At 20.2% G+C, this 14905-nt stretch overlaps 1 protein-coding gene across 1 annotated transcript; it reads right to left on the bottom strand.

Annotated features, from left to right (window-relative positions):
• Positions 1-2975: 2975 nt before the first annotated feature.
• Positions 2976-12916, bottom strand: LOC105368481 (uncharacterized). The gene is made up of 12 exons (XM_011507492.1): positions 12882-12916; positions 12645-12768; positions 9691-9880; positions 8762-8894; positions 8502-8705; positions 7903-8124; positions 7581-7773; positions 6105-6339; positions 5476-5782; positions 4123-4268; positions 3669-3885; positions 2976-3194 (listed from the first exon to the last, which is right to left on the bottom strand). Exons 1-12 carry the CDS (start codon positions 12897-12899, stop codon positions 2976-2978), a joined length of 2208 nt encoding a protein of 735 aa, XP_011505794.1. The 5' UTR covers positions 12900-12916.
• Between the last annotated feature and the right edge of the window lie 1989 nt (positions 12917-14905).

Raw genomic sequence — 14905 nt, forward strand, 5'->3', positions numbered from 1 at the left:
CCCCCCCTCTCTCTCTCTCTCTCTCTCTCTCTCTCTCTCTCTCCCTCTATCTCTTATGCAAACACACCTACGCTTGCAATATAAATACTCACATACATACACACACACACACACACACACACACACACACACACAAATTCATTTCTCTTTTTTCTCCCTCTCAATACATCTCTTCTTCTCTCACAATTTCAACTCTGAAAAAATCCTTGCAATCTATCTCACCAGAGATGGCAATTCCTGACTTCTGATTCTCACTGCGTTCATCTTTCTCCACTACGATTTACCTGAGCATTGCAATTTTCACTCCTACTTTTTCTTTCTGACTTAAAATTATTTAAATATCTTCTCTTCATATTTGACAAATTTGAAAAATTATTTTTTCCGATAAATAAAAATTAACGTGATTAAGATTTTACACAAATTATTTTCACCCATTTGATATTTACAATGGTCCAGTAATTTACAATAATATTTTTATGTAAAGGATTATTTATAATTTTCAAAAATAACTTGGTATTATTGACAATTAATAATTGTTTAAAATCAAATTATATATTTATTTCAATAAGATACTAAAATTGTACTTTATTTTAAATCATCGGTTATTAAAAACTAAAAATAAAAAATTGTTTATATACAAAAAATACAACAAATATTATAATCAATTAATTATATTTCTTTTATAATAATTTTTATTATATTATTCTCTAAATATTTTTTAAAACTAATATAATAAAAGACTGAAAGAACGAATATTAAGTTAATAATATTTAAATAACATATATGCAGAAGTATAGGTTTATACATTTTTAATTCAACCTTTAAATATCATAACTGCTATTATATATTAACTTTAAACATATACTCGTACTATAATGCTATAAACGTACAAAGAAATAATATAAAATTGGTGTGTGAGCCCGCGTAGCATACGGTCGTGCGTACATGCACATAATGTGTACATTAATAAATAGAGAAAGATTAAGTAATTTTTTTCAAAAATGCTATTTTTCAAATCAATAAAATAAATTGCATTTTTAAGGATAAATTTTCTATAATAAATTTTTATTTTATTTAACAACTTTGTTTTCATTCTTAATAATTAATTATTTCTATATAATTATTCATTGTCACTTATACGGGGTTCTGAAAAAATTACTAGTTAATTAGATTGACGGTTTAAATATAAAAATTCTGAAAATATTAATACAATTAATTGGATAACCTGTAATATAAAGAAGTCAAGAAGTAATGTGCCCCCTTATATGTAGAATTCATTTTCCGATGGGGAATTGCCACGTGCCAGGTGAAGCACCATTGTAAGGACATTTGCCACGTGGCGCACTCAAAGTAAATACCCAAATCGACATAAGAGACAGCATTTTAACTTTTACTCCTAGTTAAAAACTTCAATCCTGTAGATATCAATTTAAAAAAATGAAACTAGTGGTTAATGAATTTGTAGTTATATTTTTAAATAAATGATTTATACATAAATATATAAATGTTGTTGATCTTTTCTAGTGAGATTCATTGTTGCACTATAAATAAAATTATTAGCTTTGCTTTGTCATAAAACGTATATTAAATTAAAATACAATATAAAAAGCAATCAAAATAATAAATATAAATATGTATATTAATTAAATGCAAATAAATATTTATATAAATTTATTAAAACAATAATTTAACGTTTGTTTATTGAAAGAATAAATTTATTATTAATAAACTTAAAATAACTCGTATCAAGAAATCAAATTTGTACATAAAGAAATTAAATTCAAATCCCTACAAACTTTTGACAAAAACTTATTTACGTAAAGTACATAAATAATATAAAAATTTTTGTTTAAATATATAATTAAAGGTATTCAGTGTAAATATAAATAAGCTAAATAAAATTAAAGTAGATGTATGCTGATAATATTAAAAAATATTCATTCTTTTCATAATTATTTATCGTTTTACGTTATTATAGTTATCGTATAGTTATCGTATACTATAATATTTAATGATACATAATGTAAAAAGATGAGGCTCACTACATTAAAGACTTATACTGATAAGTTTATAGTAATGTATTCAATGTAAAAATTATAATACGAATGTAATGTAACTGTCCTTAAACAAAAATATTTGAAATTTATCAGATAAAAATGTTCACTAATTTTAACTTGAATTCAATATTTAAGCCTTTGAAATGATTTTAATCTTCATAAAATAGTTCTTATTCGATTGTAATACTTATATAGATATCTACCTGCTTTTATTTTTAAAATAATTCCACTTATATTCTACAAATAAATAAAATTTACAATATTTACTTCCTGAAGAGTTCTCAAAAGGAATAAGAAAATAATAATTATGTATGAATTAAAATTGTGATTTAACAATATTAATTTTTTTTTATTAATTATTGTACATTGTATTAATTATTGTATATCATGAGCATATATGTGTATTTTTTATTGTTTATTTTTAGTTTATTGTTAGTTGAAATAAAGTAACAACTTCGTGATCTATAATAATTTTAAATATAAAAAAATACAAATTTATACAAATTTTTAAATGAATATAATATAATATAATATATCAATATAATATATAAATTTATTTTATATAAATTTATTACGTCAGTTTATAAAAACAAAAATTCTTGTAGATCACGAAGTTGTTACTTACTTCGAAAAGTATATTTATAAGTTTAAAAACTATAGACTGTTACTTTATTTCAACTACATGAAAGTAATGTACTTCTATATAATCGAATTATTAACGATAACAAATTGATATTTATTTATTTATTTATTATTATTATTATTATTATTATTATTATTATTATTATTATTATTATTATTATTATTATTATTATTATTATTAAATACCCTAAATGTAATTTTACTAATAAGCTAAATAAAGTAAAATAAAAATTAATACCAAAAATATATTTTAAGAATAATATACAATTTTTACATTCATGTTTTAATCATATTATTCTCTCGCAATATGTATAATGCATTTAAAAAAGCTCGATAGTCAAATTTAGGTTCCACTTTAATATGTCCCGTTGTAAAGCACTTGAATAACACATCGATTTCATTAGCATTAAGGTTATAAATAATATTTCTAATACTAAGAACTCTAATTAATTCATTTTTCGTCACAGTTCCAGTATTTAAACTCTTATCGAAATCCTAAAAATATAATATAATTTCATAAAAAAATTGAATCAACAAAAATATTAATAAGTATATTAATAACTTATAAAAATAAAAAATAGATATATTTAAAAGTATGTGTAATCATATATTAGCGAAGTTATTTTTAAAGTTGTTATAAATAAATAAATACTTTGTCATAATATAAAAAATCACTACAAATTAAAAAACTACTATTATTTCAAACATTCGGTCAGTTTAAAAAATTATCATTATTTTAATCTATAAATTATTTATTTTGATTTTTTATATTAATTCACACATATTCACAATTACAAACAATTACAATAAATTATTTGTTTGTACACATAAGTTTTAAATAAGCATTACATTTACCTCCAACTTATTAAAAATTAAACTTTAATTAGTGATTGTGTATAGATTAAAACAAGAATTAGCAATGAAATCAAACAGTAAAAAGCTGATAATACACATATGTGTTAAATTCACCTTAAAAAGTTCTTCTAAATTATTGTCAACGTACGCGGAGATAGCATTCAGTCCCCGTGTCAGAATTTGCCGCTCATCGAAATTCAAAAAGGAGCGAGTAGTGTCTTTGGTCGGTACATGACGTATTGGAATCACCAAAGGAGACTTCTCCAGTTGTCCTTTTACCATCGCTCCTTCGACCGCATCAGAAAATTTTGAATAATCGATGTAATTTGGTCTACGTATTTAAATAAGAATTAAAATTTTTATTAAATAAATACATTTTTTTTGTTTAAGTAAGATAAAATTAGAAAAAAAATTATGATCTATAAATTCTTACAATAGATAAAAAATGATATTAATTACAATTTTAATTAAACGACACTTTTGCCTTTTGTAATAATTATACATAGAGTAATAAAAAACTTTTTAATTTATTTTGTAATAAATTTTTAACTGTTCTTTATAACTTTACCTTTGAGATGCTATGAAATGATCCATGAGGCTATTTACTTCTGTACGAGTGAGATCGCATTTAAGCTGATCGAGTCCACGATCAAATTGCAATCTTGTTACAATTTTTTCGTTCCTTAAATCAAAATGTCGAATAAATTCATTTACCTGTAAAAATATTAGTATTAAAGGTAAGGAAATATAATTCATTTATTCGAAAAACTAAACATTTAAGTAAATTAATAGGAAAAAGTACTGATGGCAATATTTTATGAATAATATAATGAAAGTAATAGTTTCATAAATGAATAATTTACTTAATTATTTTATAAATAAAAAATTTAATTAAAGTAATACATTTAAATTTAATGATATTAAATCAACATACTACATTCTATTTTCATTCTAAGGCTTATTTCATTCTAAAAATCAATCATACTGATTCTGTTTTTGATAACTTCAGAAAATGAAGTTAAAATTACTATTTTACAACTATATTACATTGATACAAATTTTCATTATGATATAAAAAAAAATAAATAATTGTATACAAAGTTAAAAGATTTACAAATTTGTTAGAAACGTTTTTATTAAAATTTTTATTTAAAAATTATGTATTAAAATGAATAAAAATTAAAAAATAGATTGTACTATAAAAAAATTATCACAATTTTACAGAAAATTTTCTAATTATAATATCTGTGTAAGTTGCTTTTCTTTTATTTTAGAATAAATTACATAATATGATTAAACTATTTTAAAATAGATTATGATATAATATGATTAAAGTAAATATGTCAAATGAAGGTCAAATAAAACAGATTAGAACTGCTATCCACTGTTAGAACTGCAATATCACGATTACGATTCAATAATACCACAGAAAGAAAATTATGTTTTCGATACGTGAAATAAATTTTTAACAAATAAATATCTTGAGTATTTGCCCTATACATCATACATATATAATCTTACATATATTCAAAAAAGTAGTTAATGAATAAATTTCTACAAAGTAGAGTTAAACTAATACCTTTTTAAGAAAAAATCAAATATTACTAGAAAAAAAAATCAAAAAGAAATTACATTTTAAATAATCTGATATCTTAATTCCGTTTATTAAGATTATTGCTTTATGTTTTATATTGAAGAAAAATGCAAAGAGATGTTATAACAGATACTATAATATGATATGAAAAAAAAATAGTAAAGAAATAAAGACAGAAATATTTGTTTTTCAATAAGAAATTCTGTATTATAAAATATAATAATTTGAAAAATTTAAACTCATAATTCACTATTATGATTTTTAGTGTATGTTTTAAATATTTAATCTCGTATTACAATTTAATTCGGTTCAAAAATATTGTAGTACCTTGATTCCATTACAAACGACTTTGGATTTTATTTTTGCTAAAATTAAATCAATATCTGTTTCTTCGGGAGCTGGACATTTTTCAGACAAATTAAAAATGTCCAATTTATTTTTTAATTGCTGTTTCTCACAAATTGACGATTCATCCAATAATTGTTCCAATTTACTTATAAAATCTAAATAATAAAAGCCTAAGTTATCATTGTACATGAATTCTAAAGACAAAATTTCCTCTCGAGTAAGGGAAATCGTTGCAGCCGTGAAAACTTGGCGCAATTGAGCTCCTGATACGTGTCCTCGATTAATTCTAAACATCCAAAAGAATGCTCTTTTAAATTTTTATTAGTTATTATAGTTATTATTAGTTTTCGGCGGTCTTAGTGATATACAAAAAGAAATTATAGAACTTAAACTAAAAAATTAAATAATAGTGAAGTAAATATTAATAATACTTTAAATATTTCGTTCATTAATAATTTAAATATTAATATGTTTCTAATCTCGATTTTTTATAATGTTAATAATTTTAAAGGTTAAAGAAAATTAAAAAAAAATAAAATTTAATACTTTAAGAAGTTCGGTAAAAATATATTTATAAGTATTGAATAGAAATGATTTAATTTTTTTACTTATCGAAATCCCGAAAATATTGTCTTAAGGAAAACCTTCTTTGTTCAATACATTGCATTATTTTTTTAAGCGACCTTGTATAAAATTTTTCCATCAATACTGTCGATGTAAGTTTTGAATCTATTTCTGAACAATCCCATTCCCCATAGCTTAATCGATTAAGCTTTTTCACTTCTACTGGAGGAGCAACTACTTTACAATTTGGCTGTTTATCCAAATGCTTTTTTGTGAATACTGTAATTTATTAAAAATAATTGTTTTTAAATAATATTTAGAGAAATAAAAAAACATTAATATGTAGATATTAAAAAATAAATAAATAAGTTAATAAAATCTTAATTACATTTAAACACATCAATATAAATTTTTTTATAAAATAAAATCATAATAGCTGAACTATAAGGTAGCTGATAACTATAAGGAACTATAAAATAATATTGTTAAAAGGTATTAAAAAAAAATACTTAGGAATATTTTTATGTACATACATTATAATAAACAAAAAAATCATAAAAATCATAAAAATTTTTAAAAAATTTATTTTTAAAAAGAAATTATAACAATGATAATTTTTACATATAATATTGATGTTATATATTACTTCAACTTTGACTGATTCATTCATCAAATAATTATCATGCAAGAGTCTAATTGAAAAAATAATTGAATAAATTGAAATAGTAAAATAATTAAATTTAAAAATTTTCTATTATTATCTTGCTTTATACTTTCCTCTTGTTTAATATTCTGTTCAAGCAATATTTTAAAAATGCATTTGATTCTTTAGAAATATCTAAATCAAAAAGATTCTTTAAATTATCATCGCTAATAAATACAACTATATTTAAAAAAATAAATCAAAAGAAATCAAAATAAAATGCAATATATAATAAATTAAATATATAAACCCAAAATATATATTTATAAGTTTTGTAAAACAAAACATTACTATTTTTATATTGTTTAAACAGCATAAGGTATTGTTTAAGGTATTAATTTATATTACATATAAATATATAAATTCTTAAAATATCTTATTTGTTAAAATTTTAAGTATATAATGAATATTATACTATTTATAAAACTAATTATTTACTAAAATTATATTGAAAGAAATACTTTTTTAATAATGAAACTATACTTTATAACATGCAGAGCCATCTAGTAGGATATACATATATTATCTCAAGTTTTATCATCAGTCAGTAATATCAGATAAAAAATATTTAATTAAGTGGTAGCCTTGCAGCTATTGTCATTTACATATCTATTTGTATAAAATACAAATCATAGTTATAAAAACAAAATAAACATCCTTTACTTTTATAAATTCATCGTTAATTTTTATTCATAACTTACTGATTTTGTACACAGCTCTATATTATTAAATATATATTATTAAAGAATATATATTTGAATATATAATTTATTCAAATTTAATATAAAATATAAATTATATCTTGTATTATCCCTACCTTGTTCAACATCATCTTCAAATGCTCTCCAACAAATTCGTTCTATATCACTTGGATCTTTATAAAATGCTATTATATTTTCGATTTCCTCTGCAGCTAAATAAAGATTACCATGAGCAGATTTTCTAAAAGCATTCAAACCCCTTTGAAATTGATTTTCACTTATTTTTCCAACATTAAATATATCAAAATCCTAAAAATTAAATAAAATGAAGATTCTAACTAAACATTTCAATGTTTATAAGATTATTTATATTATAAATAGTACTACTAAAATATGTTTTAAATTCTAATTTATTATATTATTTAAATAAAATATTACCTGAAAATGATCTGCAACTCGTATCTGACTTTTAAAAGCATGCTCTTGAAGCCTTAGCATAATTTCTTCAATATTTCTAATTCTCTTTGATCTTGTATCGACTGATAAAAAATGTAACTGTTGTGGAAATACACAAGAAGTCTTTATTTTACCAATTTCGGGTCGATTTAATTTTGGTAAATTCACCGATATTATTCTTCCTGGGAATTTATCCAAAAGCATCTAAAAGATAAGATTATTTTGTTTTCAGTGCGCATATACTATTATAATTGATTATAAGAATAAACATGTTGCAGTGATGATGATAATAATAATAAATGTCAAAGAAAAACAGAAGTAGAAACAATAAAAATTAACTTGAAAGTTTTAGAAATTTTATATTTGTATTTTAAATTTTATTTATAAAATACAATAATGTTTTATTGTTACTTATTAAAAATATGTTTCACTTTTGAATTCAATGTGCAATAAAGATTTAAAAAATATATATTATCGTTATTATTTTTAGATATTCATAATATTGATTAATTATAACAATTAAAGGTCTGTGTAGTCACATAAAGAAACATTGTTTTCATTTACTATGAAATATATCTTACTCCATCTTGATTAGCTTTATTTTTTTCAAAGAAATCTTGAACCTCTTCAATAGCTTGAATGAAAGCCACATAATTGACCGAATAATTGTCTTTTGAAAATTTCTTTATTAACAAATACATTTCGTTGGGTGATAAGTTAATGTCTAAAAAATGTAATACTCGAGCAAAGTGTGTAAATGTCACTACTCCGCAATTTTTTGATATCTGAAGAAACGGTAGAAAATTAAATTTGGGAATATTTATAGATTTTAAATTCATACCAATTCATAATCATGAAAGTAAGGTCTTATCAAAATTTGTTGGCGGTTAATACAAGAAGCAATTTTAGTGATAATAATTTCTAATTTTCTTTCTTCGGACAAACTAAGAAATCCATGGAAAATTTTTCTCCAAATTTATTACTTGTTAATATAATAAAAATTAATTAAGTATAATAATTAAAAATAAGAATCTACGGTTACAGCAATACATCGTTATATTTTTAGTTTATTTTAGCTATTAGAAATACAGCAATATCACTATATGTATACAATTTAATTATTTTTGCAAGTAATCTTTATATTCTTCAATAAAATTACTATTTTTTCATATTGAGTACAAATTTAAGTATTCAAGCATTCGATATTGATAAAATGGGAATTTCTCAGTATAAAACCATTATAAAAAGATTTCTTGTTAAATTTTTTTCGTACATGAAAACGATACCAAATAATTGAGACTTAAACGAGTTGAATAAAGTTTTTAATAACGTTTATAATGAGTCATATTTTAGAATTACTTAGAATATAATATAATATTAAATCAATTTTACTAAATTAAATTTAATCAAAATAATAAGAAAAAAGTCCTGCTTTATCTAATAAAATATTCTTTATGGAGCTAAAAACAAATCTAGGTGTTAAAATTTACGTGTTAATGTAAGAAAAATGTAATGTTGAAAATATAAAAGTTTCAGAATCATTGTAAATGTAATATGAAAATTTAAAATTATCTTCATTTAAAGCGCAATAAGAACATATGAACAGTATTTTAAAAATATTAATTGAAAAATGAATGTAAATATTGAACATTTTTAGCTTTGAAGATTTAAATTTGTAAAGCTGAAATTAATCATTTAATTTCATTATAATAATATGATATTTTTGTTGTAAACAAAATATTATTTCAACTAAACATTTAAATAAAGCCTCGCATATTTATACAAAAATCACGGTTTCTAATAATATTCTTACTATTTTCTTGAATAATAGTACAAAATTGTGTATAAAAAATTCGTCCATCTTGAGTACGAAAATAATCCGCGAGTTCAGAAATTTCTTGATTTGAAAGACCAACTTGTTTTCCCAATGATCCCGATAAAACAGTGATAAACTCCAATTCTAGAAAGAATAAACTTTATTATATATTTTTCAACCCTTTTCATTGTGAAATAAATAAACAAAAATATAAAGATTTTTTAATATAATAACAATGATGAAAATGAATAATTTATTATAAATTATGAAAATTTCAGAACAAGATTATATAATGATAAGTATATTATATATCACGCTTCAAGAAATTAAATGTAATTTCGTTATTAGGCCGTTAAACATTGGAACATTCGAAACATAAAAAAGAATAGGGCTGATACTTCTTATTATACTTTTTATTTACTTCGCTTCTTCTTCTCCGCTCTTATTTTAAATTTTTATCGATTCTATATAAACTAGGAAAATAATAAATACGATGTTACATTCGAAAGATAAAAATTGTCGGTAAAATTATTTCACGAAAAGAAATGAAAGTATCATAAAATATAATATAACATATCATAACACTTACAATCATCATAAAAAAAGATATAAAAAATATATAAATATATTTTTTATAAATATATAAAATAATTGCTGATATGCTTGTAAAAAATATTCTAGAAATTAATTTAAACAGAAAGACAAATTAACTATTAATTCTTAGGATATAGACTGCAAATAAAATAACAAGTTAAATCACCAATTTTTACAAGAAAATAATATGTCAAACCAAGAAAAAACTTTTTTTGTTATAAATCATTAAAATACGCATATTAAAGAAATTAGTCTTTAATTGTTTTAATTCTCAAAAAATTAAATAAATTTATAAAAATATTTTATTTCAAATTAAAAAACATTTAATCAAAAATTTGTTTTTCCAATTTTTCCTTAGAGCATTCTAGACCTTTAAAATTTTTATTATTAAATCTTAAATTCTTATTACGTTTTATTAAGTTTTAAATAAAGACGTGATTTTTTCTATTAAATACTAAGTTTAATACATTAATTAAAAATATTATTAATTACTATTATTAAATTAAGTGTTTATCTTAGAGATGCATAAAAAATGCTAATGTAACTAATAGAATTAACAACGAAAATAAAAATAAAATTGTTTTCATTTAATAAATAAATTAATAGGCATCTTTTGGATTTTTAGTTTTTCATTGATGTTAACGGAAATTTTATATAAAAGACAATAGATACAAGGGATTATTCTAAAATATATTTATTTTATTAATTCAAATTAATATTCTTCCAATATAAAAGAAATCAGTATATATTATTAAAAGAAATAATTTATACATATACATATATAAATCCTTATAGTATACAACGAGATTTTATAATGGATAAGGCTAAAACTTAAAAATATGTCAATTATAACACATTGTTAGAAAATTGTTTAATCCTTTCAACAATACCTAACACTGCTTTTTTAATTATTAATGTTATTAATTAAATGAGATATATATAAATTATATAAAATATAATGAATAAACAAAAATTTAGAACTCAATAGAGACGATAGCTTTCATTTAATCAATAGATTAATGGACATGAAAACAAAATACTATTAAAGAATGGAATTTGTAATTATAAATTCCGAATCTATGAATATCTGTACAAATATCTATAAGAAAATTAATTTTTTAATTTATAAAAATGTAGAATTATAAGTATATAATTTATGGAACAACTTCAACCTTTACAGGTTTCCTTCATTACCTTTTATACCAAGGATCGGAATAACAATTATTTATAAATTTAGGGTGTAGAAATATAAAATATTGATATTATGTAAATATTTATGAATCGAGTTTAATAATATCTCTATTTTCAGCATTGTGTTTTTTCCATTTAAAAAACATTTAAAGTAAAAGAAATTAGAAGTAAAACATTAAAAATATTTATTCCTCAATATTTCAAACAATATCTCAACATTTATTTCTCATTTTACAAAAGATGCAATAACCTCCAAAAGTATTAATTAGCATTAATAAATATTAAAAAAATGATCTAGTTACTAATAGAAAAATGTAGATTAAAAGAATTATTCCTGCATTATTAGTTGAGTTTATTAAAAAGCAGCAATAAAACTCAAAATAATCATTGCGAAAGGTATATTATAACACAAAATTAGTAATATTATTTTAACAATTAATGTGAATATTTTATAATAATTAATATAATATAATTATAATTAATAATTATATAATATCTATTTATAAAGTTAATATAAGTAGTATAAGTGTAATAAAACTGTAATATAAATATAATATAAATACTAAATAATGTAATATTCAGTATTCTATATTGTGTGTATAAATAAATTATTAATGTAACAAAGAATCGCATTCTATGAATAACAATATGTCATTATTAATATAATGTATACATTTAATCGAACGATCAAATAATATAATAAAGGGAAATGCAGTAATTATATAAACAATATTACTTGAAGATATTATAATCTAATCTAGAGAATATTTAGAAATTAAATAAATTGTTTACAAATTTTTTCCGAATCGATAATTTTAAAACAATACAAAATTGAATAAAAGAGCGGATAAATAATAAAGAGATGAAAGTCAAATAACTTGAAAAGGTATCCTTTAAAAAATATGAATAAAACATTTCTTATAATTATGATGGAAATTAACCAAAGGTAAATTTGTGTGATTGTTTCATTTTCAGTTGATAAATATAAATACAAAGAAATAATTTTTGTATTACTTCACTTTAAAGTCATTTCTATATTTTAATTATAAATGAAAATTAAAGAGAAATATAATTACGTTAAAAATGGCACAAAACCGTTTAAAATAATAACTAAAAGATTCACCTGAGATTAAATTATTTTGTTCTGTATCTAAAGGTGTAAAATAATCCCAAAGATTTATATGAATTCGACTGACAGCCGCACGAATTTTATTACAAGCTCTCCAAATACTGTGATTATTGAATTCCTAAAAATTTTCCAATTAATTGTTTATTTAAACATAATATATTAAAAATAAAATTTAAAATGAGGGTTATAAAATAGAAAACACTAATTTATAGAATGTTTTTAATATTATACCTTGACATTTTCACGCATATTTATAGTTTTAATTAACTAAATTAAACGATTTTTATATAAAATAAATATTACAATTTTTATTAATGCGTTATTTATTTATTACAATTTTTATTTAAATTATGCATTAAGTTTAGTACATCACTTAAATTTACTATTAAGATGTGAATCTGTAAAACAAATGACGTTTATTATTATTACATAATATAACAAATATTTAAAATAGGAAAAAGTAATTGATTTCATTAAATACGTAATTTTGAAAATGGACAAATAATAATAAATATAAATTTATACATAAAATATTATATGCTTATCATTATGTACAAATTTTGATATTACATACTTATATAAAAAATTAATTACTATAGAATCCAAATATAGAAAAATTAATATTGATTCGTTATATTAATAAAGTATCAACTGTAACAAATAATTAATTTGTTATAAATATTAATAATGTTATAATAAAATAAAATAATATAACTATATATTATTTATACGTAAATAAAGAATTACTGTATTATTTTAATGAAATTTATAATAATAGTAATTAGTTTACAATTAATTTTTACTAAAAAAATTTTAAAATAGCTTCTATCTAAAAGATGAAATCCGAATTTTCCAAGACATAAATAAATTATTAAGAAGAGTCAATAAAAATTTCAATTCTTAAACTTTTTAACGAAATTCATAAATATATACTGTATATATTGAAATAAATTTTTTATTAGCATATGTAGATTATGAGATTAAATTCATTATTATTTTGGTAATGGATCAAATAAAAATAACTTGATTAAATTAATTTATTTTACTTTATTGACAACAATATAAAAAATCAGTGTTATATTAAAAATTCGAGAATAATTATTGTTTATTTTATCAATTTTTTTTACTTTTTCATTTGAATTTTTTTGTTAACAGTGAAAAAATGTATTTATCGTGGTTTATTTGTAATTTACTATAATTTTGATATAATTGTTTTTTATTTTTTATATCATGCTTTTAATAATTTATAGATTACATAGAACAATCATTAGTATTAAGTCTTAAAAAGTTTTATTATTTATACAACTATATGTATTATATATTTTTACTGATCCTGAGATATAACGTACTTATTAATAATTTTCAAGGTCAAATAGTTGCATTTTTATTTTATTAAAATGATGCCTACATTCTTACGCTGCAATAAAAAGAAAACATTTAGGACAAATTTGTAGATCTTGGATAGTAACACTCCAAATCTTGCATAGTAATTTTTAAATTATAGAAAATGCAGCTGCTCAAAATATAGTTATGTACATTTGACTCACACTTTATAGTCTTACAATAAAACTCATTGAAAATAAAATACTAATACACATAATAATAGTAATAATAATGAATTTATTAATCTTTTTTATACTATATATCAATAATGTAACAAAATTGTACATTTACTTATAAAATTGATATTTTTAACAAACTTATTTCCACAAGAAAAAGTATTTGTTTTTATAAACAATATGTTCCATGAGTTATTAAAATAATTATTTTCAAAGTGCACCTCTTAAATACATAAACAAAATGGTTTACTATAAAATTTATTGCATATTTTATATTAACAATCTCACATTTGTAAGATTGTAAAATAATGTTGTAAGTGATTTGTGAAAAAGAGATTAAACACTTAATAGAAATTAATAGAATAAATTTATCTTAACTTTATATGTATGTTATTATGTACATATTCATAAAATAATGTATGCCATTTAATATCAATTTATTGCACCATAAGAACATTGACTTTATGTAATAAATTAAAAATCACACAAGCATATTTCAAATCTACACATTCCTTACAATTTTTTTATAAATATAATTAATGAAAAAATTAGAATAAAAATTTGAATATGTCAAGTATTAAAATAACATTTTATTCTTTTAAAATATTTCATTTCATGCAATAATGTAATTGTAAATTAATTTGAATATAATAGAAAATTAATGCATTATTTATTTTAAATTAATTATCGTGTTGT

The sequence above is a fragment of the Ceratosolen solmsi genome, unplaced genomic scaffold, assembly GCF_000503995.2.
Source record: "Ceratosolen solmsi marchali unplaced genomic scaffold, CerSol_1.0 scaffold6, whole genome shotgun sequence".
Classification (NCBI taxonomy): domain Eukaryota; kingdom Metazoa; phylum Arthropoda; class Insecta; order Hymenoptera; family Agaonidae; genus Ceratosolen; species Ceratosolen solmsi.